The sequence below is a fragment of the Lampetra fluviatilis genome, chromosome 19, assembly GCF_964198595.1.
Source record: "Lampetra fluviatilis chromosome 19, kcLamFluv1.1, whole genome shotgun sequence".
Taxonomy (NCBI): Eukaryota; Metazoa; Chordata; class Hyperoartia; order Petromyzontiformes; family Petromyzontidae; genus Lampetra; species Lampetra fluviatilis.
Window position 1 is genome coordinate 10,988,381 of NC_136293.1, and position 24,127 is coordinate 11,012,507.

The following is a 24,127-nucleotide window of genomic DNA, read 5'->3' on the forward strand; positions in this document are numbered from 1 at the left end:
CGTGTGGCTGAACACATTCATTCAGGGTGAAGCGAGAACTGGGGGGGGGGAGGGGGGGTTAGGTGGTGCAAATGTGATTTGTAATACACTACACTGTATAATCTCGATCATAGCGAGGCTGGTGACCTTCTGCAATTACGGCGGAGAGAGGGCGGGTGGAGAGAGCGCGTGAAGAATTAATGTTTTTGCTGCGCTCATCTGCGAGGCGGAGGGACAGAGTGGGTGAGACAGCTGGCCGATGGTAGAACGTTCATCAGTCCCGGGGGGGGTGGAGGGGGGGGGGGAATTACTCTCGTGGGTGACCATTGAAGCGTGCCGACCGGTCAATGGGGTCATCGTGGAAAGGTACGACTGGCGCAGAGAGGAGCAGCGGCATCGTCCAAGTCCCAGGGGTGCGCGTAGTGGTCCATCGCTTACGGAAGAAGATGTCGTTCTCTTCCCAAGGGTCAACGCGCGGCATTGGCGGACGGTGTAGAAATTTTGTACGAACAAAACAAATAATAATAGGCACATCGATAATTTCAAAATAAAACGAAAACAAACTTTGTGCAACGCCGTGAAGGCCCTGAAACTAATTTATGAGACACGCGTGTGTGTGTGTGTGGAAGAAAAGCCAACAAGCAAACCAATAAATGTAAATATTTTCCTGCCTTTCATTGTACGCCGGGTCTTGAAAGTAACGATTTTGCTTAATTTTATTCATTTGGAACTGCGATGCACAGTCCCCGTATTTGGAATACTAATCCCGATTCTCCGCTCCGCAGCATACGAATAGGACCCACACACAAAGGGGCGAGAACCGACACGACGCAGGCAGACGGGACACGGTTTTGATGTTTGCATGCCGGCCGCTATCTTGTTGTTAATAATTCAAGAGGCAGAGTGTTGCAAGGTGAGCCGATGAGATCACCTTTCTCGAGCATCCAACAGGAAGAGAGCAGGCGGTGACTTCACCATCGCCATCGGCCACCACGACGCTAAACACCGCACTGACGATCTAATCTTTATTGCGGGTCACCACGCAGACCTCCAGCCTCGCTTTCCCTTGATGACGTGACCAAAGCCATGCGCAAGGTGAGATAATCGTTTACGAGCTAGCTACACCTGAGCTGACGTCACGCCACCGCTGTAAACAAGCTAATCGCCGACAATAAAACGCTATTCGATACGACGTGCAGTTTGCCAACCTTGGCGGTCACTAAATCAGTGCTACGCAAACTTAAACCGCAAAGTGAATCGCTTCGTTCCACACGCCACCTCTTCAAAGAGTGGCGAATGAGAAAGCTTATCCCGAAAACCGAGCCGTGCGCCGCAGAAATCTATAAAAATGTATTATTAGCGGGGCGTCATCAAGGCATGCCGATCTATAAAGGAAACACACGTGAGACTGGCAGACAATGCAGCGCGCCCAACTTAGCAATGGGACACCAGGCATTCCGTAGAGCCCACTGGCAACACGCGCAACACACAGGGCCGCACACAAAGAACATCGGGGGAGACAAAGGGGGCCCCCTTTTTAATAAAAATGGCAAGCCGTGCGTCAGCAGTGTAATTACTGTGAAACCGGCATGGCCATACAAAGTGCTCCGGGTCTCGGGTTATCATCAGCTGGAGCCAGGAATCCTTTCGGTCGACCGTTTGAAATCTGTGCGCCCATTGTGTTTGGCAGGAAATGCCTCCCCCCCCCTGTCAAAATGGAGCAAATGAAGATTAACCCCCCTGGTTAGCTTGCAGTGGGGGTAAAAGCGTGGCCAGGTCGACGACATCCAAACACGTCTGGTCCACGTGGCCGAGTGGACAGAGCGACCTCTCGAGTTCGCCGTCGCAGGTCGTCCTTCTCGGGAGAAAGTGGCGTGAGAATGCGACGTGGCGAGGCTGCACGTGACAGGACCGATGGTCCGAGCTGCGCCGCAAAGCTTTTCTTACGACTCCATAATGCAACAGCCTCGAGATTGAACACGGATTGCTTTAGAACTGCTTGTTGTGTTTGGTGTATTGTCCTTTCTCCCGCAGCCTCCGATTAGCGAGGCTGGCTGCGTACGGCGCGACAGAAGTTCAACGTACGTACATGCAAACGAGTGAGCCTGGGGGCTTTGGAGCTTAAGCACCTAACACCTTTAATCAACTCACAATTATAAAACCATTTGTATGCTTGAACGGTATATTATACAGGCAAATGGTGTCTGAACCTTAGCCCGTGGGTAGAGTTTCACATAGCGTGAATAACTGGTGGAGTTTGTCAATCTAAGCACTGGGGAAAGAAATGCCGTCTGACTACCGTGGCGCCAGGCACACAATCCCCTAAATTGACCTCAATAGGAGCTTGCTAACTGCATGGCACTGCACTATTCCAACAACGGGCTTTATATGGTATAATATTTATAAGGAAGGAGTCTTGGCACAGCAGTTAGCAGCGCAAAACCCTATAAACCCAGAGACATGAGTTAAATTCCTGGTTGCGACCGATATGTGAACGGGTACTGCCCCCCGCTTCACCAATGACAAGTGTGGACAAGTGCGGCCATTAGAACTGTACATTAAATCCATATTATTATCATCATTATATACCTACACGAGCTGTTATTGCTAGCCCTGCAGTGATCGCTTAAATGTTTGGCAACCGAAAGTAAAAACAAATATTAAAAAAACCGCGAGACAAAGAAGAATGAAAGCTTCATCGCGTGTGATCTGGATTACACACGTGGACTTGATGTGTGTGTTGCCTGGCTGACGTTCCGATCGAGTAAGGCTCCGTCAAGCAACCAGACACACGGGTCTTTGTTTTCCTCTCCGCGAATACATTTCTTCCTGCGTTTTTATAACGACTGTAATTTTTGACTAAATCAATAAAAACACAGAAGGCGAGCGAGCGTTCGGATGGGAGATGCATGCATTCTGTTGTGCAAAGAGCCCCCCCCCCCACCCCGTGAAAACTCAAGAAAATAAAAACGACGCAGGTGGAAAAGCAAAGTGAATAATAACAGCACCGTCAAAAAAACAACCACAACAACGACAGTGGCCAAACAACACAGTCCAATAACAAAGAGCACCCTAGAATAAATAACGCGTTACAATGTTGTATTCGTACGCACGCAGGCGTGCAAGCATTCCCAATGCAAACACGAGGGCTCACGCAACCGTTCATCTCGCCGAAACGTTCCCTTGCTTGTGGGCGATACCAAGCGCCTGCAAAGCGCCGCGGGGGCCTGGAGGCAAAATTCAGTGCGACACCCCGGAAGGGGAAAACAGCCGCCCCCCCCCCGCCCGCCGCAGTGGGGAGGTGTTAACTACCTCGCCTGGTATGCAGGAGCTCGCGGGTTCGAGCTCGATCCCGACGCCCGTGTATTTGGAGTTAACGTGTTTTTCCCCGTGGTCGCGTGGATTCCCCCCCGGGGTCCTCCAGTTTTTCCCCTCCACATTTAGAATCAACGTCACGCGTTCAGGGTATTTGGCTGCTCTGCATTTCCACGTGATGATCAGCCACTTATTACCGAGCTATCATTCGTGTGGCCAGGTCACATTTCTGAAAAAGCTTAAAGACGTTTTTTTTCTTTCTTTTCTAAAGCCTGGGTAATGTTTACGCTGCTGGCGCACCGTGGGGGCGAGTCCCCCCCGTTCCCAGGCATACCAGCCCTGAGTGCGTCCGCCTCCGAGGCCTTTGTCGTGCGTGAGAGTGTCCCCGCGCGCTGCGCCGTGTTTGCACAGCAGCGGCGTCGCGCGACGACGCAAAGCAAGAGCACACACACACAAGCCCCCCCTCACCCTCCATTACCTGCACGATGCCAACATCACCCCTGCCACTCCCGCCACCCCCGCAACCCCCGCCACCACCCCCATCACCCCCGCAACCCCCGCCACCCCCGCCACCACCTCCTCCACGCGGTGCTGGAATCTGGGTTTCGGGTGCCATTTGCTACCTGTCCGTCAGTCGAGGTGAAAGCGTTCGTCCCTTTTTGTGTTTTGTGTACCGACCGAAAGGACCGGCCCCCCCCCTCCCCGCCGAAGAAAATAAACGGCAAGGGTTGAGCGGCTACATGTGGCCATGCCCGACGGGCCACCAAAAGGCACCGCACCCAGAGGCGGTTTGCAACCGCGATTCGTCCGGCCACAGATGCGGCGCACGTTGAGCCTTGCTAGTGAGAATCACCTGTTAACCACGCACGCAAATGATATCGGAGAGAACGAGAACCAGAGGAGAATGAAAATAAGAAGAGGAACAACACAAACGACGCGGGAAAATTAGTCGAAAATAAAATCGATGCTTGAATCGAACAGAGACGTCGAATCTTAACGGTCCATCAAATCGCTGGGAGGGTGAATTTCGCTACGTGTCAGCAGCGCCACTCAAGCAAGTTTCTTAACTTCAACAATTCCACTTTCGAACATTTCACGATATGTATATATATACAGACGTTGTTTAATGGCAAGATCAAGAGGTTATCGCGGCCAGAGCTTCTGTCGCGGCCCACACCTCTGCCAGACTCCGCAGCTGCTGCGCGGTCGACACGCGACCAACCCGATGACAACCTGTAAATGTATCAATTGGAGGAACCAGACATAACGCTGTCATTTTGCTCGTGCAAATTCCCCACATGAACGCCGTGTACGCTGCGATGGTCGTGGAGATGGCCGCAGCTCGGCGGACTAGTCTGTCCAAGGCCCAGTCCATGACACCGGGTAGAGGTGGGCATTAAAGCTTAACTGTGGCCGAAACTCAGTCTCTGCAGCTCGCTCCGAGGTGCAGAGAAAACAGTGAGGTTCATGGGAAGTGGCTGGGGGCGGGGGGGGAGGTGGCAAGGTGGCAGTGCCTGCACAAAGAACTCTCTCTGTATTACATTCAGTGACTTGAACAGGAATTGTAAATTGTTAAGACTGCATTAACTTCGTTCAAACCGTACATAGCCAACTATTCCATTCAGGTGTGTGGGAAGGACAAGCTAAATACAAAAAGCAGTTCTAAAGAAGTGAGTTTTCAATCTAGATTTTCAAATGAATAGCTCCAGTGACTTCCTAATATCGGAATCAAGAACGTTCCAGACGGCCGCAGAAGCGCATCCGAAAGCGCACGATGCGGTAACCGGCTTTGTTCGACGGCCAGCCAAAAGCCGCTGCTACTGCGAGGATGACCGGAGTTCACGCGACGGTTTATGCTCATTTACGAGCTCAGCGAGGTATCGCGGTTCAAGCAAGCGGCCGGTGGGGGTGTCGGAACGGACGCTGAGAAATCCGCAGCTGCTGCCGCGGTCGGAGCGCGTCCCTCCAGATAATAATGTTCAAACGTAATAATTAAAGGACAAGAAACAGCGCAGTAAAAATGTTTCATGTACTGCGGGTGGGCAGCTCGTCGAGAGAGACTCCCCCCCCCCCCCCCCCGTTTGGAGGCAACACCTGCAACTCGGGCCACAAGACGCGACGCGTGACCCACTTAGCTCCTCTGATAAATCGCTGCAATATTTGGCGAGTGTTCAAAATGATAAGTGTGCGCGTGTGTGCGCGTGTGTGCGCGTGTGTGCGCGTGTGTGCGCGTGTGTGCGCGTGTGTGCGCGCGTGCCAGAGTACGCCAATGGTCCTGTTAGTACATTAATAAATGCATGATCGCTAAATCATTCCCCGGCCACCAGAGTTTAATAAATAAATGTAAATAATAACACGTTCCCATCATTTCTTTGCTCCGGCTGTGGCTGCAAATTTACGATTATGTCCCAGACTGCCGCTTTGTGTTTTTTTTTTCATTCGCGACGTCCGTGTATTAGGCGAGTGAAAGGGTCAAGACCATATTCGGCCATTAATGTTCATAATTTCTGTATATAAAATCCGCCTCAAGGAGTAATTGTGTGTCATCCTTCACCGTGATGTACAAGTTTGACTTTCAAAGCGTCAACTGGCAATGTTACGCAACAGGAGAATAAAAAAAAAATCTACAACGAACATTTTGGAAGGAGGAAATAAAAGGAAAACGTATCACAGAGGGATGCTACCGCTGTGGTGGAATAATTCGCACACTGGACCAGAGGTCGCCGGTTCATCCTGCCAGCGCGGCAGTTGAAACGATGGGACTCACTTCTAAAATCCATCCCCGATTCTGTCCAGCCAGCAGCATGAATGCATACCACACAGTTTGTCAATGGGCGAGTCGCATCCAGTGGGGGTGAAGTACGTGTACGCCCACTGGCTTCCGAGGCCAAAATGCCCTCTCGAGAGGGGGACTTCTCCAGAGCTCCTTCTAGGGGAGCACCTTCCGCCAGCGAGCGAGCGAGCGCAAGGCTGCACCTTTACCCTTTACCACGGAGGGCCGGCGACGCACACGTTTCACTTGAAACGAAGCGAGTCAGGCGAGCGGTCGGTGTCACCGGAACGCGTCAACCGCAATGCGTCAACCGCTGACAGTGACGCGCACGAAGAGCGATCGAATCATTTGGTCGCGCAAAGCGGTCACCTTCGGAAATCATGGAGAGGGCACGGGCGGCAGGCGCAACTGCCCAGGGCAGCACGAAGCCAGGCCGTAAATCCTAAAGGACGGCGCGCCTTCAAGGTTATCCCACACCCCCCCCCCCCCCAAAAAAAAAAATCGTGATAACAATAAATTGTAAAGAGCAGCCGCACACTTTCCGTGTCCTCGCCGCCACGAATGAAAGTTGCTGCCTCATCGTCTGCCCGCTCCCCGCCCTCTCCACGTGCGTGCGTGTGTAGTCGCGCCACCGTCATTACCTTGCTGAAGGTGAGGCAGTCCTTGTCCTGCTCCCCGCCCGACACCGCGAAGTCGTACAGCGCCCGGCACTGCGGGGGAGGGGCAGGGCGAGCCTGGGGCTGAGCGGCCCCCACCGTGGGCGTCCCCGGTGGTGCCGGCGTCGCTGCGGGCTGGAGCAGCAGCGGTACGGCCGGCGTTGGCAGCGGCCTCAACACCTGTGTGCACGACGACGGAGACAAAGAACCCCCACAGGGCCCCGTGGAGCCGTAAACAAACTGGTCGGGGAAAGTAAAAAAAAAAATCAAACACATTTTTATTTTCCCAGGTAAGGCCCACTGGGCTATGTAGCTCCATTTCAAAAGCGACACAGCGACAAATGAAAGTTTAACCAAATGGCTTATCTTGTGGGAATTTGTTGCAGCCGAATAATCTGAACGCACGTTGCTAAATGTGGAGGGAAAAACCGGAGGACCCGGAGAAAAATCCACACGACCACGGGTAGAACATGCAAACTCCAAATATACAGCAGCCGCGTCAGGCTTGGAATCGAACCCACGACCTCCTGTATACGAGGCAAGGTAGTTAACATCTCGCCACCGCGGTGCCCAAGTGCTATTAGTAAACACTTCTATAGGACGGCACGCGGAGAGGGGTTCTCAACAATGCCGTACGTGTACGCCGATGCAAGAACGTCACGAACGCGAACAAAGGCAAACACAAAGATCCCCCGTGCAGCATTACAAAACTATGGTTTATTGGGGAAAGTGCAATTAGCGAGCACCTTCGACAGCCGCCACAGCACATGAGCGGGGGGGGGGGGGGGTCTGTGGCCAGTACCATGCTCGATCACCTTCGTCTCCCCAGTGGCGATGTTTACACACTGCACCGGGTACTCATTTGAGGCCGAGTCGACCTCGGGGAGGGCCCAAGACCGGTTCAGGTATTCCTCACCTGAACCGTGAGCGAGAATCGAACTCGAGTCGCCGGGTCCATAGCGAAGCGCACTAACCGCTACACCACCGCTCACACGCACACACGACCACGGACATACTCCCCCCCCCCCTTCCCAACCTCCACTGACCACCAGTGTGGCCAAGCGTGGACCCACACGGCGTGGGGGGAGACCTTCAGCAAAAAGAGCTGTAAAATAACTACGCCATTATTGCCTCGTATATTTTGCATAATTGTATTTCGAGGCCAAAATCATCGCTGATCTTGTTGCTTGAGCGAAGCACGTGGATTCATTCCTCCACCCTCACAAGTCGCCTATTACGGGCGAAACTAATTGAGCACCCCCATTCCATTCCGAGCGATTCAATTAATTGTCGTGAGTTACGGTCGCAATCACAGATTTCGTTGCGTTTTTTTTCTTGCTTCTTTACTTTGTGGCGAGGACGGCGGCGGCAACTAAAAGCTGCCACCAGGGTCACGCGAAGAGCCCATGTGATCTACAACTCGCGAGGATTGAGAAACGTCCATTCTTCCACGTGGAAAGAAACATGGCGCACGCATCGCGAGCTTTCGGATCGATATTAAATCAGCCAATCAATGCATCCTTCTCCCTCACCTTGTTTATAGTTACGTCCCCCCCCGTCACACCGACTCCGACAGGGTCAGCCGACGACATAAAACGTTGTTGCTCGCGAAAAAAAAAAAAGCAGGTCGCAGAAAGTGCATCGCGCCTGCGCGCACACCCCACGCGCGCAGATTTTCCCCAAGAATGGGGGGGGGGGGGGAGGTCAAAGGTGAAACGAAGGCCGTATTTTTGTCGCAACAAAAGGGAAGGTTGTCTGGATAGCTCGACAACGACACGCACGGTCCAAGGTTCACGTCTTTTTTTTTTTACACGCGGGAAACATGTCGCGGTGGCGTCACGCACGGCGCCCTCCGTGACCGAGGCACTTTCCCCGCCAACCCCCACCCCCGCCACCCGCCACCCGCCTTCCCCCCGGCAAACACGATGAAGTGGCTTTCTCCTTTACGCCGCCCCACGTCGAGTGCTTCTCAACAGGAGAGCGGTCGGCCTCCTCTTTTCACTCACTCGAGGTGAATCCCTATCATTCCTCGGCTGGGCGGCAAAAGGGGGCGGCCGTGGTGTTTCTAGAATTGCAACGACATCTAAAGAACGGGCCGGTGGAGTGTGGGGGGGGGCAAGCACGGGAAGTCTTTTTATCCCCCAATGCGTGCACAGGCAGTCAAAACAAAGGGGAGAAAGAACACGGCAGCACACGGCAAGAGCGGCTCGGGACGTGTCTCCCGCTACCCCGAGTGGCTTCCATAAGTTTTAGCCTGGCGGTTGGAGGCTTGGCCGTTCACACCGAAACGTTAGGAATTCCAAGCTTGGCCTCTTTGCAACCCGCGGTCATCTTTCACAGCGGCAACGCACATTTCTTATAAATATATATAAACTGGTTATGAAGGTACAGCATTCCCTCGTTATTCGTGGGGGATACGTTCCGGAAACGCTCGCGAAAAGCAAATTTCGCGGATAATGACATTGGGCCTATGAAAATCCATCCTTTCAATAAATGACCTTAAATACATGGGCATTTTCTCATCACTTTATTGCATCACATTCTCTCTCATGGCTCTATCTCATCACTTTCTTAATCTCTCTCTCTCTCTCGATGCAGTCGTGTAGAGTTCTAGATGCGATTATCGGATCAGCCAAAATCACGGACAGCAAGCTCGTGAATAACGAGGAAATACTGCCTGCAAACGTTTTCTTAAACCAATAATCATTATTATTCGTACCATTCTTATAATTATCTTTATGCGCGCGTTTGTCTCTCGCTGAATCTCTTCTCGCGGAGTGCGCGAAGCTGTCGCGTGACAACTTTTCCCCCTTTTTATCGAACAGCGTGACACGTGGATTATTATAGAGCGAAATTGTGAAAGCAGCACACGCGCTACGATATAAATCCGTGCCACAACTCGAGGGCAAAAACATTCCTACGCGATACAAATCCTACACGCGTAGATTATCTGAGGACAAAGGATATCAGGATGAAATATATATGATCCGTGACCGAAAAAAGGAGATCAGGATACGGTGACGTATTAATGATCTCCGACTGACTATACACGTAACCCCCTAATGGGAAAAACTTACTCAAGAGGTTTTGGCTTTCTTCTTCCAATAACATTGAAACATTCCAAGAATCGCTGCAGTCAAGACGTACGTGCCAGACGGTCAACAATTCATCCGCCAACTTTTAAATGCCAAACAGTTTAAAAATCGCAGAGACGAGGGTGGGAAATTGCAAAAACACGCTCATTATTTTATTTAACGGTAGAGTTACCACGAATGTGAATTCACTTATTCTCTAACAAAGCACAAGCGCATAAAGAATGAACCGTAAACGAGTCCTAACCAACGTTAGCCTAAAAAAATCTTTGCCTGCCACTCATATATAATTTATATACAAGTGCGTGCGTCTCTGTTACAAATTAATGATTTCCCATTTTCCACTCAACCAGAATCAACAGGGTCACAGCACCATTAAGGCGAACGCACACGATCCTCGCTGCAAACCAACCAACACCCAAGCCTCCAGTTCGCCGATACCGATACCGCGGGTTAACTAGGTACATCGTGGGGGTTGGTGGTGCGTGCATGTCCCACTGTGTGTGTGTCCGGGTTGCGGCTACGGGAGTGGCAGTGTAGCGGTTAGCGCGCTGCGCTATAATCCCGGCGACCCGGGTTCGATTCCCGCTCACGGCCAACATCGGTGACGATTATCTGAACCGGTCCCGGGCCTCCCCTAGGTCGACTCAGCCTCAAACGAGTACCTGGTGCGGTGTGTAAACATCGCCACTAGGGAGACAAAGGCGGTCGAGCGTGGTTATGGCCATCCACCCCCTCGTGTACCGTTTTGGCCTTCATAGGTGCTCGCTAACAGCATTTGCCCCGACAGTCTATTGAGGCTATATGGGGGATCTTTGTGTGTGTGTGTCCGGGTTGAGACTACGGGAGTGGGAGTGTAGCGGTTGGCATGCTGCGCTACGAACCCGGCAACCAGAGATCGATTCCCGCTCGTGGTCATCACCAGCAATGATTATCTAAAACCAGTCCTGGGCCTCCGCTTGGTCGACTCAGCCTCAAATGAGTACCTGGTTGCGGTGTGTAAACATCGCCACTGGGGAGACAAATGCGGCGGGGGCATGGTGTTGACAACCCACCCCCTCGTGTGCCGTGCCGGCCTTCATAAGTACAGCACTTGCCCCAACAGTCTGTTAAAGCTATACGGGGGATCTTTGTCTTTGTCTTTTTGTCTGGGCTAAGGTTAGTAAGTTCGGAGTCGGCTGGGTGGCTCAGTGGCCCCAGGGCGCTGAGCTGGAACTGCCGAGGTTCCGGGATAGAATCCAGGCTTCACCTGTCACTGATTAAACAAGGATATGTCGTCAGATGCAGTGAGCCGATAAGCTTGGAACGTTCATCGATGAATGCGCGGATTTCATTTAACGTGGCTACATTCGAGCCGTGATATACAGGGTGTATTGCTTTGAGATCGGGTCCATCTTTTTAAAACACCCTGTATTTCTCCATGAAATAAGTTCGACTCCTGCGCAATAACACATTTCTCCGCAGCAGGCCGTGTGGGAGAGGGCGCCTGTTAGTGCATTAAAAAGGTCACTCGAAGGGATCTTGAAATTGCGGACAAGGTGATTGCACCTGCCGTGGGGCGAGTTCAGATACGGGTTAAGGTAGGCCATTGCTGTTGGTACTATCCAACACGCGTGGCAACATGTATGTATGCATGTAGAATTTATTTCTTGCCAACAGTGCTAATCAGAGGTGCGGGGGGGGGGCAAGGATAACAAACCAAAATACAAAAAGCGGTGAGGAAGAAATGTGTTTGTCAATCTAGATGATGATTTTTCCTAATATCGGAAGGAAAAGTGTTCCCTGACGGCCGCAGAAGCGCGTCCGAAAGCATCGCGGTGACCCGTCCTTGTTCGACGGCGTGCCAAAAGCCGCTGCGCCGCTGCGAGGATTCAAGGCATCGGAGTTTCATTCAACGCATTCGGAGAGAGTCGCGGACGGCATCGCCAGCGCGCAAAAAACCTCCACCAAACGGCAAATGCAGCGGCCCGAGCCCCACCCACCTGCACGTAGCTGGCGGGGAAGAAACCCTGAGCGCCGGCGCTCGTCTCCCCGTGGTACCAGCTGTCGTCGATGCGCCGCCGAAGGAACACCAGGTCCCCCTTGCTGAAGGGCAGGTCGCCCGGCTCCTTGCCCTCGTAGGTGTAGAGCGCCCGGGCGCACGGCACCACGGGCAGGGACTGCTGCACGCCGGGAAGGCACGCGGGCGAGGGGGTCACACGGAGGAGGAGGAGGGTTAGCACGGTTGTCCACGTACGGTTTTGAAAAAAGTTCAACGTACGCACATACAACAGGAGGGTCTGTTACAGGTAACCGCTGCACACTGGGTTACGTTGAAGTTACAAAGTCTAACCTCCCGTCCAGCGGCACGTGTGTGTGTGTGAACAGAAGTGAGGTGATTTAAAGCTTTCGTGACAGCAGGGATTCATATTCTTGGTTCTTTCTACGTGACTTTACCGAAAGAACCAAGAATAAGAAGTGAGGTATTTTTTTTTCATTCTCCCTCCCCCCCCAGTTCTTTCCACGACACGCGATTAATCGAGCGATTCGTCGAAAAGCGAGGGGGGTGGGGGAGCTGTACAGATGGTAGTGTTTAGAACGTAACGGCCTCTAGCAGATCCAGAGTTTAAGTGACCCAATTGGATGCAACATATGTGAGAACTAATTTTTTGTTACACCAGATGGCTGCTTTAGAATGCATTACGAGGATTCTGAAACGTGCAATAAATGCAGGCACCGGGCTTCCCAGGCCGCCAGTTAGTGGTCGTCAATACGGCACTGTTCTTATTTCTCATGAACACGTGAAACCTTGCCAAGCTTGCTCATTCTTCACGACCGTTCAACGCACGCACGGAGATTAATTAAAGCGACTGCCCAAGCCTCCTGGCGTAGCCGCTACGACCGCTGGCGCAACAACCCGCCGGCGTGGTTGAGACAAGGCGGGTTGTGGTTGGAGAGCGGCCACGGCGGGTTTTTTTTTACAACGTTCACCATCGTCTCAAACGGCCACGCAAACACGGTGGCGGTCGAGACCGTAAGAGCGCGGCGTCTAAGTGTGGAAGTATCACTTGACGTTGTTGAGGTCACCGATAACTCGCACGTACATCATCGTCATTATCCAACCCCACCCTGACGTTGAGGGTTTCCCAAAAACAATAAAGGCGACCGCCCCGCGCAAACAATTGTGCTATGCGGGCTGACGTCAGAGAGGACATTGGATCGGCCTTTCATATAAAAAAAAACAACATCGAAAACCGTGGGTGTCCGCAGGAATGTGTGAATGAGGGAGTGTGCTGTGGAAGGCTAGTTGGCGCTGGGCGGGACTCAATGCGACGGCGCGTTTAGAGATCCCCACGCGCGCCGGTCGCGGGCGCGCACTCTCTAAATCAGAGCCGCGCTCTCTTTCGCAACACTCAACAAGCCCGGCAGGGCTCCGCAACGACAACGCTTTGGTTTGACTGCGGGCTCGCCGAACGAAACCGCGAAACCCAATTAAGTTACTAAATACCGTTGCTTAACTCGGCCGTTGCAGGGCGGGCGACACGATTCGCGTCCGCCTCTGACGAACGCGTTGGGTTTCACCCGCGCCCACGCAGACATCAAGTGGTCCCATTCAGAAGTTGTTTGTTTTCTCCGATGTAGTGATTTTCATCTCAGGAACGGCTACGACAGCTACCAAAGCAGGCGGAGTCGAGTGGAAAGAGCGAGAGAGAGAGAAGCAACTTCCCTGGCCGACACGAAGCGTGTACAAACTCTGCTGGGGGCCACGGTGGCTAGGCGGTGGTAACTACCACGCCCGGAATGCACGAGGACTTTGGTTCGATCCCAAGCCTGGCGCCTGTTGTATATTTGGACTTTGCGTGTCTCGCTCTCCATGGTCGTGTGGATTTTTCTCCGGATCCTCCGGTTTTCCCCTCCACATTTAAAAACGTGCATTTAAGGGCACTTGGCTGTTATAAATTCCCACGTGATAAGCCACTGTGTTTAGCGAAAATTTGTGGCCAGTCCACTTTTGAAAAAGAGCTATATAGCTCAATGGGCCTTACCTTGTAAAAGAAAAGAGTTTGTTAATAGTGTAATAGTACAGACAAAGAGTCAGTGGTTTCTTGCTGAACCAGTGATGTATATTCCACATTCCTATGCTGGGAGGAGAGCCTATCTATAGCAACTGTTGACTTCTTCACAAAGTGGTACCTATTTTATAAACCCCAGCAGGATGATGGGCTGAATCAGTCCCTTTCCAAGATTTGAACTCATGACCTTCCAACTGTGAGCTGCCAGCATAAGATTATAATTACACATTTTTTACTATTATCATGTTTCGTGTCTGATTTATTTGTTTTACATTGTGACCTACTCTGCACACATTTGTAAAACCTGTGACTAGACTAATGGAGGGATTGAGTAATTTCACTCTGTGTCCTAGTTGTGCATATGCAGTGGAATCTGGATACACACGTTTTCCTTCCAACAGTGTTACATAAGCACGTGTTACTTACGTCAGAAGTGTGTTTATGCTGCATAAGTTGTGCCGATATTCCGTTTTATTTACGCGTGAAAATTCGGTTTTGTAATTTTAGCAACTCGTATTTAAAATTAATTACGTCCCTCCATTTGAAATGTTTTCATTATATCTGCTTATGTCAATGGGAAACAAGACTAAAGTGAATATGGCGTTGCCGGCCTAGAAGAAACATATTTAATACGCCACGATATTCGTAACTGTTGTGTCAAAATTCAACGACGCATGAATGAAGGTAACAAATTGATCCAACGTGCAGCTTGTGCTTAAATGCCTATAAATTAGTACAGACAAGTCATCTGGTCATCAGTGCACATGATTGGGCTATCATTTCGAGCTAAGTGTTACATTATGAGCAACAGCAGTGCCATCTTTACCCGCTGACACTCACTCTGCCCAAGTGCTTTCCAGCCACGCGGTAATGTAACGCTTAACCGGGGAGAGGGAAACAACGGGCAAAAGATACAAATCTTTTTTTTAATACCCACCGAGAGTAAAACTTTGATTCCACTAGAGCTCACGATGAAACAACAACAGATTTTGTCCAGGTGCCCAGATGCGGTTGCTTCTTCGTGGAGTTACTTTTCCCCATCAAAATTGCAGATTCCCCCCCCCCCCCCCCCCTTGAGTCAACGTGAGCCAAGTAGAATTTGTCCTCTTGAACGAAGCAAGCCGGCTTTCTTCATATCAGGCGCACGTGCGCGGACTCCGTGTGCCACGCACACGGCGGGCGTGAGCGCAGAGGTCGGTGCACGTGCAGGCGCGTGCGTGCGTGAGCACGTGCACGTTCGCACAGAGGCAAAGGTCCCGCGTGTAGACGTTTTACAGACCGCTGTGGCAATGTATCTGTACATTGAACTTCTTTGGTGCTGTACGTAGCCGACCGTGCTAAAGTGGAGGAGGGCGGTGGGGGGAAGGAACAAACTAAACGCAAAAACGTTGCAGTTGACAAACGCCTCATTAAAAATCGGTGCCCGTACTGATACGAGCACAAAACGCACAGCCCCATGCACGCAAGAACTTTCACACGCGATGTTTTTTTAAAGCCGATCGTTCGTTTTTAAACAAAAAGACAGTTTCCTCTCCCCCCCCACCACCCTGGAGCATGCTGGCAGAAAATCCTGTTAGCGAGCACCTACTGGCCCAAACGGCCCACAAAGCGGATGGGTGTGGTGGCCACGCTTGGCCCGACTTGTGGCCTCCCAACAACTCCTCGCTTCCACACGGTGCCAGCTATTGCACTTGGCAGTCTAAGCTGACCAGAGTTTGACGGCTGTGGGGCAAGTTTCAATGCCGCTCGCAACCGATGACTATAACCCCAGGTGTGGCCACGATAATGAAGTGCTTGAATCATCCCGCACGCCCACACGTGCGAACGCACGTACATACCGAAGTGACGCTGAGCAACCCGGGTACACAGAGGCAGGCCTCAGGAGAGTTACAGGCGCACATCTGTTGGTGGAGTCCTGGGCTTGGCAAGCAAAGCCCATTTGAAAAGTCAGTGCTGAGCAAACATGGATGGCATGCGTTTACCCAGCCAGCGAGTCAACAGAGAACCCTTCTGGCCTGCCAAGAAAATATGTCTGCCGACTTTTCTCCCTCTATTCGTGAGCATTTCACTTCCACATAAGGAGCCTCGGCATGCCCATGCCAATACGACGTAGACTGTATAACAGACCGTTTGTAGCTTCAGTGCTGGTCTGTGTTATGCACAAATCGCTTCCAATTGTTGTGCAAATTTGTTGTCAAGCAATTCATTTTTTATGACTACAGGTTTTGCTACAAAATTCATGCAGAAAACGCAGATCCAAGCTAGATAACCTTCCGATAAAACCGTGGATTTTTCGGGAAGTACGGAGGGCAAGGAAAATCCTCGCGATTTAATGAGCGCGGACGTTTAATTCGCTCGAATCCCATGCAAATGTAATTGGTATTCGACTGAAAACAAACGCAAAGCCCCAACCATCCGGCAACATTTTTTTGAATTGCTCGTCGCCTTCTCATAAATGTCAGCAGGACTTTTCCCTGGCGGTTCGGGAGGAACCGCCGCTTCACAGTCGGGCCGATATCTCCCGCAGAGATTTGAGCAGAGGCTCACGACGCGGCACGCTGCGTCACGGCGACTGCGTCGCGGCGACAGAGACGATGCAGCTCCTTCGCGCGGCACCACCAGCAACCCTCGACGCGGACGGGGACTCGGTGTTGTCAATGCCCAGGCTTGAGGATTGGTGTACTTACGCAATTTATACTATTCTACTTATTTCTAAGAGGTTTGCTAACCCCTTTCCTATACTTTGCACCCCTATCGTTTTTTTTTGTATTGTTTGTTGTTGTAACTTTCTAACACCCCTCCCTCCCTACTGGACATCTGTGGGAAACAAAAAAGCGCTTCATAGATTGTGATAATGCACCAAGATATATTTTGTTGTTGTCGGAGTGGTGGCGGTGGAGAGGGGAGGGGAGCGGGGGTGGTTTGTGACGGACAGGAACTAAACTCATGTGAACCGGCTAAGCGCAGTCATTCCGTACGAACGAGCCGACCCAGAAGAGTCAACGTGATACGAACTCGTTGAGCAAAGAAGAACCAAAAAGCAAGCCACACGGTGCCCCTACATGATTTTGACCAACCTTTTTTTCCTCTTATTTCGTTCAACCGAGATGGCTTATTTTCAAGTTTAATTGAATGAATAATTGAGACAGCTTGTGCGGTGTGGATCAAGGGCTCAGTAGACGGGGAGAAAGCGGTCACCTCCGGAATCATCAATGATTCATCGGAACACAGCCGAATATAACCTCCTTGGTGGGCGGGCGTCACGATCAGGGCTCCGTGTTTATTAAATAAATTCTCCATGTCAGGGGAGGTAATCGAGCACACAAAACAGACACGTGCATCCCCGATGACACGAAAGCTTCACATCCGCATTATAGAATGCATAATTGCTTCCAGACACTGCAGCACCAGGAATGTCATTGCACGGTTGAAAAAAAATCAGCGGGACTTTTTTGGACCTCTGCGCTATGATTTTTTTAACAAAAATATGAATTAACTATTTTCATAACCCATCTGGTCAACCCGTCCAGTAGTATTTAGTTTCTGATTAAATAGTTATGGGCATGATTGGACATCAATCAGCTGAATCTCTAGAGTGTACGTGGAGTCCTTCAGCTCGTGGGCCGATGATTCCAACGCTGAGATACATTCAGGGCTCCTCGGTTCACTGAGTAACTGCTTTGTCGTACTTCATTGACCTTGCGGTGATCTATGACAAACGACAGCCCGATACATGCAGAGAACAGAAAAAAGCAGACGCAGGATTTTGCAGAGGAACGTGTAAGTGTGTTTTAACGCTTAAAAACCGGCCTGGTGGCTCAGCATCGGGAACGAGCGAGCGAGCAAGCGGGAGGTCAAATCCTCCATTGGAACCTCATTTGGCAGTAAAAAATATGATAATTGTTTTTTTACCCTTCTGTCTGGCAACAAAACTGACACCTTTTTTTTACAAGGAGTCATGTTTGCATAGACCACAATACCTGCAGTCATAATGCAAACAAAAAACATAACTCTGTATGCACTGTCCTTGAAGTTGATTGGTCCACACCCGAGACAGCTCTCCTTAGAGCCTAGTCTCACATGGTGTTGGACCAGATGACGCTAAAAGGTCAAATCCTGGTTGGGAATCGACAGCCCCATCGTCTCTGTGATGAAAATGCTCCCCCCACTCTGTGGGGTAGTCAACAGTGCTCGTCCCCCCGTGGGTGCTCGACTTGCCAGAAGAATGTGGACTTTCCACCAGTGGCTCAAGGGTGTAAAAGCGAGGTGGGTGAGCACTAACCCTCAATATTCAATTGAGCAAGAGATCAGACTTTTTGTTGTTGTTCAAATGCTGACTCATCATGTTCCTCGCAGCTATCTTTGTGGATACGTATTTCGTATAGCTGTTATCTTTGGCAAGTAGCGATGTGTGCGCGCGTTGATGCACGTACGCATAACCAACCGCATCGCCCGATATGCATAACACCAACTCAAAAGGTTTCAGGAATGAGTAACCGATAAATATGCAACGACCTATTCGAAGGCCTGTTGTACATCCCTCTATTTATGCAGTACCCATGAACTGAACCATTTTTTCGAACAAGTCTATTAATGGCCGTGTTTATAAGCTGGATTATAAAAGATGGGTCACACGCAACTGCTCAATCTTTCCAACTCGAATTTTTCTTTGGCCGCACGTTTAAAACCTTTTTTTTCTTATCTATATTGCTTACATTCACACGATGCCATATACAGGGTTCTTGAGATGCATTTAGTATTGACATTGTTCTTGTTATTACAGCCCTCCCTCAATCATCCACTGCTGGATGAAGGCCTCCCCAACCCTTGCCGCCAGTCTTAGGAATCGTTTGACCATACTTCACCACGCTAGTCGGCGTGGGTTGGGCAAAGATGGGGGCTCCCAGGTCCGCTTCACGTACGACTCGCCACTGAGAAATGAACCAGAATTGCTGGGTTCACAGCGCAACGCTCGAACCACAGGCGTCACCCACCTACACGTGATATAAATTCAAATTATTCTTTCAATTTTAAGATGAACACACTTATTATTATGAAGAGATTTGTGAACCGGACATAGTCACCGCACGGCCAAGGTGAACTGCTGACTGCGCAAAAGCAGCGACGTCCAGCGAAGGAATCTCTTCGGGAGGAATTTTGCCACGCAGAGGGAATTTGACCGTGCTGGGTGAATTGTATTGACTATCGACGCGAGGTATCGTGTGTGCCCTCATTAAGCCGTGTTCAGCCATGACATGCATGAAGCCCTATCCTTGGGGAAGAGGAACGCTTGGTAACCTCTGACATTCGACAGTCAGCGGACTAGACGTCCTTCACGTTTAACGTCCGCTGTACGGGGCAGCGCCCAAGAGCGAATCATCACTCAGGGCGGGGGTTGAGTTCTCCTCTCTCGTTTCACGGCCTTGAGCTGCCGGTGGAAATTCCACGCTCCTTTCGGTAGGATCAAGTCCTGTCACGTAACTTTTACATTATCGTTTTTTTTATTCCTACAAAACGGTGAGCATTTTATCTACCCTATGGAATCGAAGGGCTGAGGCGACCCTTCCCCCAGTCAAGTTGCAAATTCATACCCTTATGATTGCGAGTCAGTTTCTCCCACCACTGTGCATCAATCCAGCCGGATAATCTGAATGCCATTTACATGATGCACGTGCAATGAAGATAACCAAATCATCAGGAATGTACCCCCGATCGCATCAGGCCTTGTGCCTCACCTTCACCCACTTGAAGTGACCAGCGCAGCGAAGTATGCTCAAACAAAACTCAATGGCCAACACAATCATGAGGCTAAAGTCACGTAGAAGGGAAATAATAAAAGAATAAAAATAAAACATTTTATTTGTTTTATTTTTAGTATTTTATTAGTATGTTTTCTTTTTATTATTTCCCTTCTACGTGACTTTACCGAAAGAACCAAGAATATGAATCCCTGCAGTCACGAAAGCTTTAAATCGAAAAATAACGAGGCTGTAATTTATTCTAAACCAATCATTCACGTGGCTGACGAGGTGCGGTGACATTACATGCAAGTGACATTGCATACGCCGACTTGGCTTCTCAAACGATCTGCAGTATTTTAGACAGGTCAGCTTCTGCTCCGCAGATAAACTGACATACCTGCTTGGTAACTTCCGCTCGCGTTCCGTTGCCCGCATGCACGTGCGCACGCTACCACGCGTGCTTGCACAAAACAAAGTCAAAGGTTCCCCCTGTAGCTTTAAACTGGCCGTTGGGTCAAGTGCTTTTAGTGAGCACCTAATAAGGCTGGCATGGCAACAGGAGCGGGCAGTGTGGTCAACACCACACCAGGTACTCCTTTTGAAGCTGAGACGACTTAGGGGAGGGCCCGGGATCAATTCAGATAATCGTTACTGGTGTGAACCGTGAGCGGGAGTCGAACTCGGGTCGCCGTGCAGCTCACTAACCCTTACCCTTCCACGCACGCACGCGCACACGCGCACACACAGGAGCGTGGTCGCACAAAGGGCAAGACGGCCGCAGACGAGGAAATGAGAGAATCCGGCCGCTGACAGCCGGCGACGGCGGCTTCCTAAATAAGCCCCGGCGCTTCGTCGGGGGCCAGGGCGCGCAGGATGTCTGCCCGCGCCCACGGACGGCCGTCACGCGCCAGCCCAGACCGCAACATTGTCTCCGCCGGATTAGCGTCGACTCGCACGCATTCCTGGGGTCGCAGTAGCCCACAGTCGAGACGAGCGTCACGCGCCCACCGCAAAGCCCCACGCGACTCGCATTGTAACACTTCATAGGTAAAAAGGGGGGGGGGGGAGGGGGGAATGTAATGGCAACGTTGATTTAAATCCACGTTTACTCGTTATTTTTATCTTTTAAGAAACATTTTTTTTAGGTCAAAGATGTCACCTATTTAACACGCAGGCTTTCGTGACCAATATCATCCATAATACAGTTTTTTTTGGGTTAGATCGCGTAAATATATGTCGTTAAACCGCCACCACCCGACACAGCCAATTAGTAAGGTTTGTCACGTAAACAGAACGTGCCAATTCGTTACTCGTACAGCACACCGGTGTGTTGGAGAGCAAAGTCACATTTACAATCTGAAACTAGTGATAATTACTGGCCTCTTTATCCACACGTGTCAATCAAACGCCACCGAATCACTCCGAGCTGTAATACTCTTAAAATAAGTAAAATAAATGTTGTGCAGCTATGGGTGACTTAGCTAATATCATCAACTCTACACATCTGAGAGCTCGTTTTAATCACAGGCCACGTGGCCGAAACCTGGATTTCGAATACTGGATCTCAAAGGGGCTGGGTCAGTGCTCACGTTTGCAATTTATCCTGCACAGTATCCATTCCACAGCCCATCCCCCTCCACCTCCGTGGGAGGAGGACCTGCTGCGTTACCGGCGTGGGCCATTCTCTCCAACGAACGAGCTCCATCATAACGACGGCGGCATCGGCTCCGCTCACCTTTAAATCGCAGCAGCCGGACGTGCGGTTGGCGCCGCGTCGCCATCGTTTGTCCGTGTCGCAAAACCGGAGCGGAGAGATGGAGACCTTCGCATCGATCGTCTACGTTTAGCACTCAGCAGAAAATGGGTCCTCTTTCTCCAATACCGATCTCCCCGGCGTCAATAAATATCAACGTGACAAACAATCCCCCGGTGCAACTGCTAAAAAAAAAAAATCTATATCTTTCCTATATATGTCGCGTTACTATATTGTGCCGGATTACACACTTGGAGAGGGTAATAATAAGAATAACGATGTTCAGTCATTTTTCCCAATCGGCTGCCGCATTACAGTTTGTCAAACTGCTGACGGGGGTGGGGGGTGTGGCGATTCTCTGGATTGCCCAGCAAGGGCCAAATCTCGTTTATTAGAACTTCGGGATGCCGCAGGCAAGGGGGGCGGCGTTGCAGTGGTCTGCAATGGCCACAGCCCAATTTGCTCGCGGAGGAAAACGGTGTCCAGCTTGTCACGTCGGCCACAAAAACCCCTCGAACCGGAGGTACGGGTCGTCAGGCTTGCCCAGACGCAAACAGCTCTACAAATATTGGTAACGAAGTCACGGCCACCACGAGATGCACCAATCCACCACCACTTCCGTTTCTACTACAACTACAACCACCACCGCCGCCGCCGCTACCAGCAACGTAGTTTTTTTTGCGGTTTAAGCATCTTCAGGAACTTGGAGCGAAATGCCTGACAAGGTGCCGTACAACAGGATCCTGAAATCACATCGGGAAAAAACGATCCTTTCTCTCGGTCTTCCGCTCGGTCGCCCCACACCGATCCCTTCTCCACAAAACATCCCCCAGCGAGCCTCTAGACAAACAGGGTCAGAGGAACCTTGAGCGCAAGTCGGTGGAACGACACGAAGGTGGAAGTGGAAAGACAAGCTTCAACAGCAGCAGCATGAACATAAAATAATTAACTTCCATTTTATTGTAACGACGCAACGTCCAGTGAAAAATAGAGCTAGATATATATTATCTAACGTTATAATGTAACTACAACACAACACGTACGTAACAATCAATAAACGCACTGGTTAAAAAACGCATTCTCATGCTTCATGATTCGTGCATTGCACAGCGAGTGAAAATTCTTATTTACTGTCCAAACGAGATGGGTTTTAAAAACTTTACTAGGCGATATGTGAATTTACCTAAGAATTTAGCTACAGAGTGTTTTAAGTTCCAACGATGTTGTTTCCTTGCGGTAGGAGCCTCGCTGTCAGAACACACACACATGCGCACACACGATGTCTCGGATACGACATCCAACAGGCTCAGACATGTCTGAAGGTCGCCAGATGCATCCACGGGGCAACCACCGGTGAGAAACTTCCCGGGTCTCAACGACGTAACAGCTTGACACAGACAAAAAACCATCTGCATGAGGAAATCATTTATCTAGACACAGTTTCACTTTCGAGTGCAAATATGAGAGAGCAAGAGAACAAAGTGGCGGTCAAGGCTGGCTCAAAAATCTCTGCCTTAGCCTAGGGCTGGGTGGGGGGGGGTACAGGTGGAGACCTACGCAACCGTGCGCTGTCAAGTCTGTATCGTTCAAAGCGGCCTCAACAACAACTTTACTGCCAATGTAGTATCGGTCGGTCGCTTGGATTCCAGCGAAGCCCGCTGGAGCCACCACAAAAGCTCCCTGTCAATGGCGTCTGGGCCAACAAAGCGGCAACGGCACTGGAGACAATTTTTTTTTATAAGTAAATAAAAATAAAGCCCGGCCGCTCAGAGGCAGAGCGAGCGGCTCGCAAGCAGAAGGCGGTGAAAGTTAATGTTCTCTTTAGGGGAACCCGACTCGGCACGTCATCCCTCCAGGGTTTGTTGGGCAAGTCAACAGTGGGTTGCGCTACGGATGGACGTTTGCCCCCACAAAGAGAAATGTGGAATATTGCATCGCCGTCGCCACGCGCTCAATTGAGGAGGTAAATAATGTTGACTTTGACGAGCATGGTCAACGTATTGCCCGTGCAAGTGGTAAAGCGGACCACGCAGGATTTGATCATCTAGCACGGCTCCGGGAGATTGCATCGCAAACTCTGGATTGGAAGTTTACGTGGGCTAACCATTACCTCACGGCAGAATTATGTGCTGTATATATTAAAAATGATTGAAAGCAATGACAAGGAAGCAGGGGTCAATTAATCATTTGAAAAACTTGAAAAGCACATTAGGGAAAAAAAGTTATCTGCTGATTTTCCAATCGTAAACAGTGTGTGCCCACAGGTGACAATGATTAATGGTGCCACTGAGGAATGTAATGAAGTAGAACTGGCCTGATTGGTCAATTAGAACTACGTAACCCGATAGCTCATACCTGACTATTTTTGCAAGGACATAGGTGCCTTGTTATTGAAGTATATATAGCGAGGGGTATAATTTGAGAATTATTTGGCAAGCCGACAGACTGCTGGGGAAAATTTTGTTCGCGAGCACCTATTGAGGCCAGTACGGCACACGAGAAGATGACGTGGCTGATGTTTACACTCCAGGCCAGGCTGAGTCGACCGAGAGGAAGCCCAGAACCAGCTCAGATATTCGCCACTGATGTCAGCCTTGGCCAGAAACTGAACTTGGGACGCCAGGATCGTAGCGCAGCAATGCTAAACACAACGCCACCGCTCCCCACGCATTGCTGCACACAAAGATCCTCCTTGTAGCCTACACAGGCTGTTGGGGAAAGTGCTGTTAGCCAATACCTATGAACGCAATGGCCAGAAATCGAACT

General features: G+C 50.5%; 1 protein-coding gene across 2 annotated transcripts in view; it reads right to left on the minus strand.

The window, feature by feature from the left end:
- The window catches only part of LOC144937662 (E3 ubiquitin-protein ligase SH3RF1-like), a 98,757-nt gene that overhangs the window by 29,533 nt on the left and 45,097 nt on the right, over window positions 1-24,127 (minus strand). For both annotated transcript variants that reach the window (XM_078865060.1, XM_078865058.1), the window contains exons 2-3: window positions 11,798-11,977; window positions 6,709-6,903 (exon numbers count right to left, since the gene is read on the minus strand). In XM_078865060.1, the coding sequence (XP_078721186.1) occupies window positions 6,709-6,903; window positions 11,798-11,977 (375 nt within the window). The remainder of the gene's footprint in view (window positions 1-6,708; window positions 6,904-11,797; window positions 11,978-24,127) is intronic.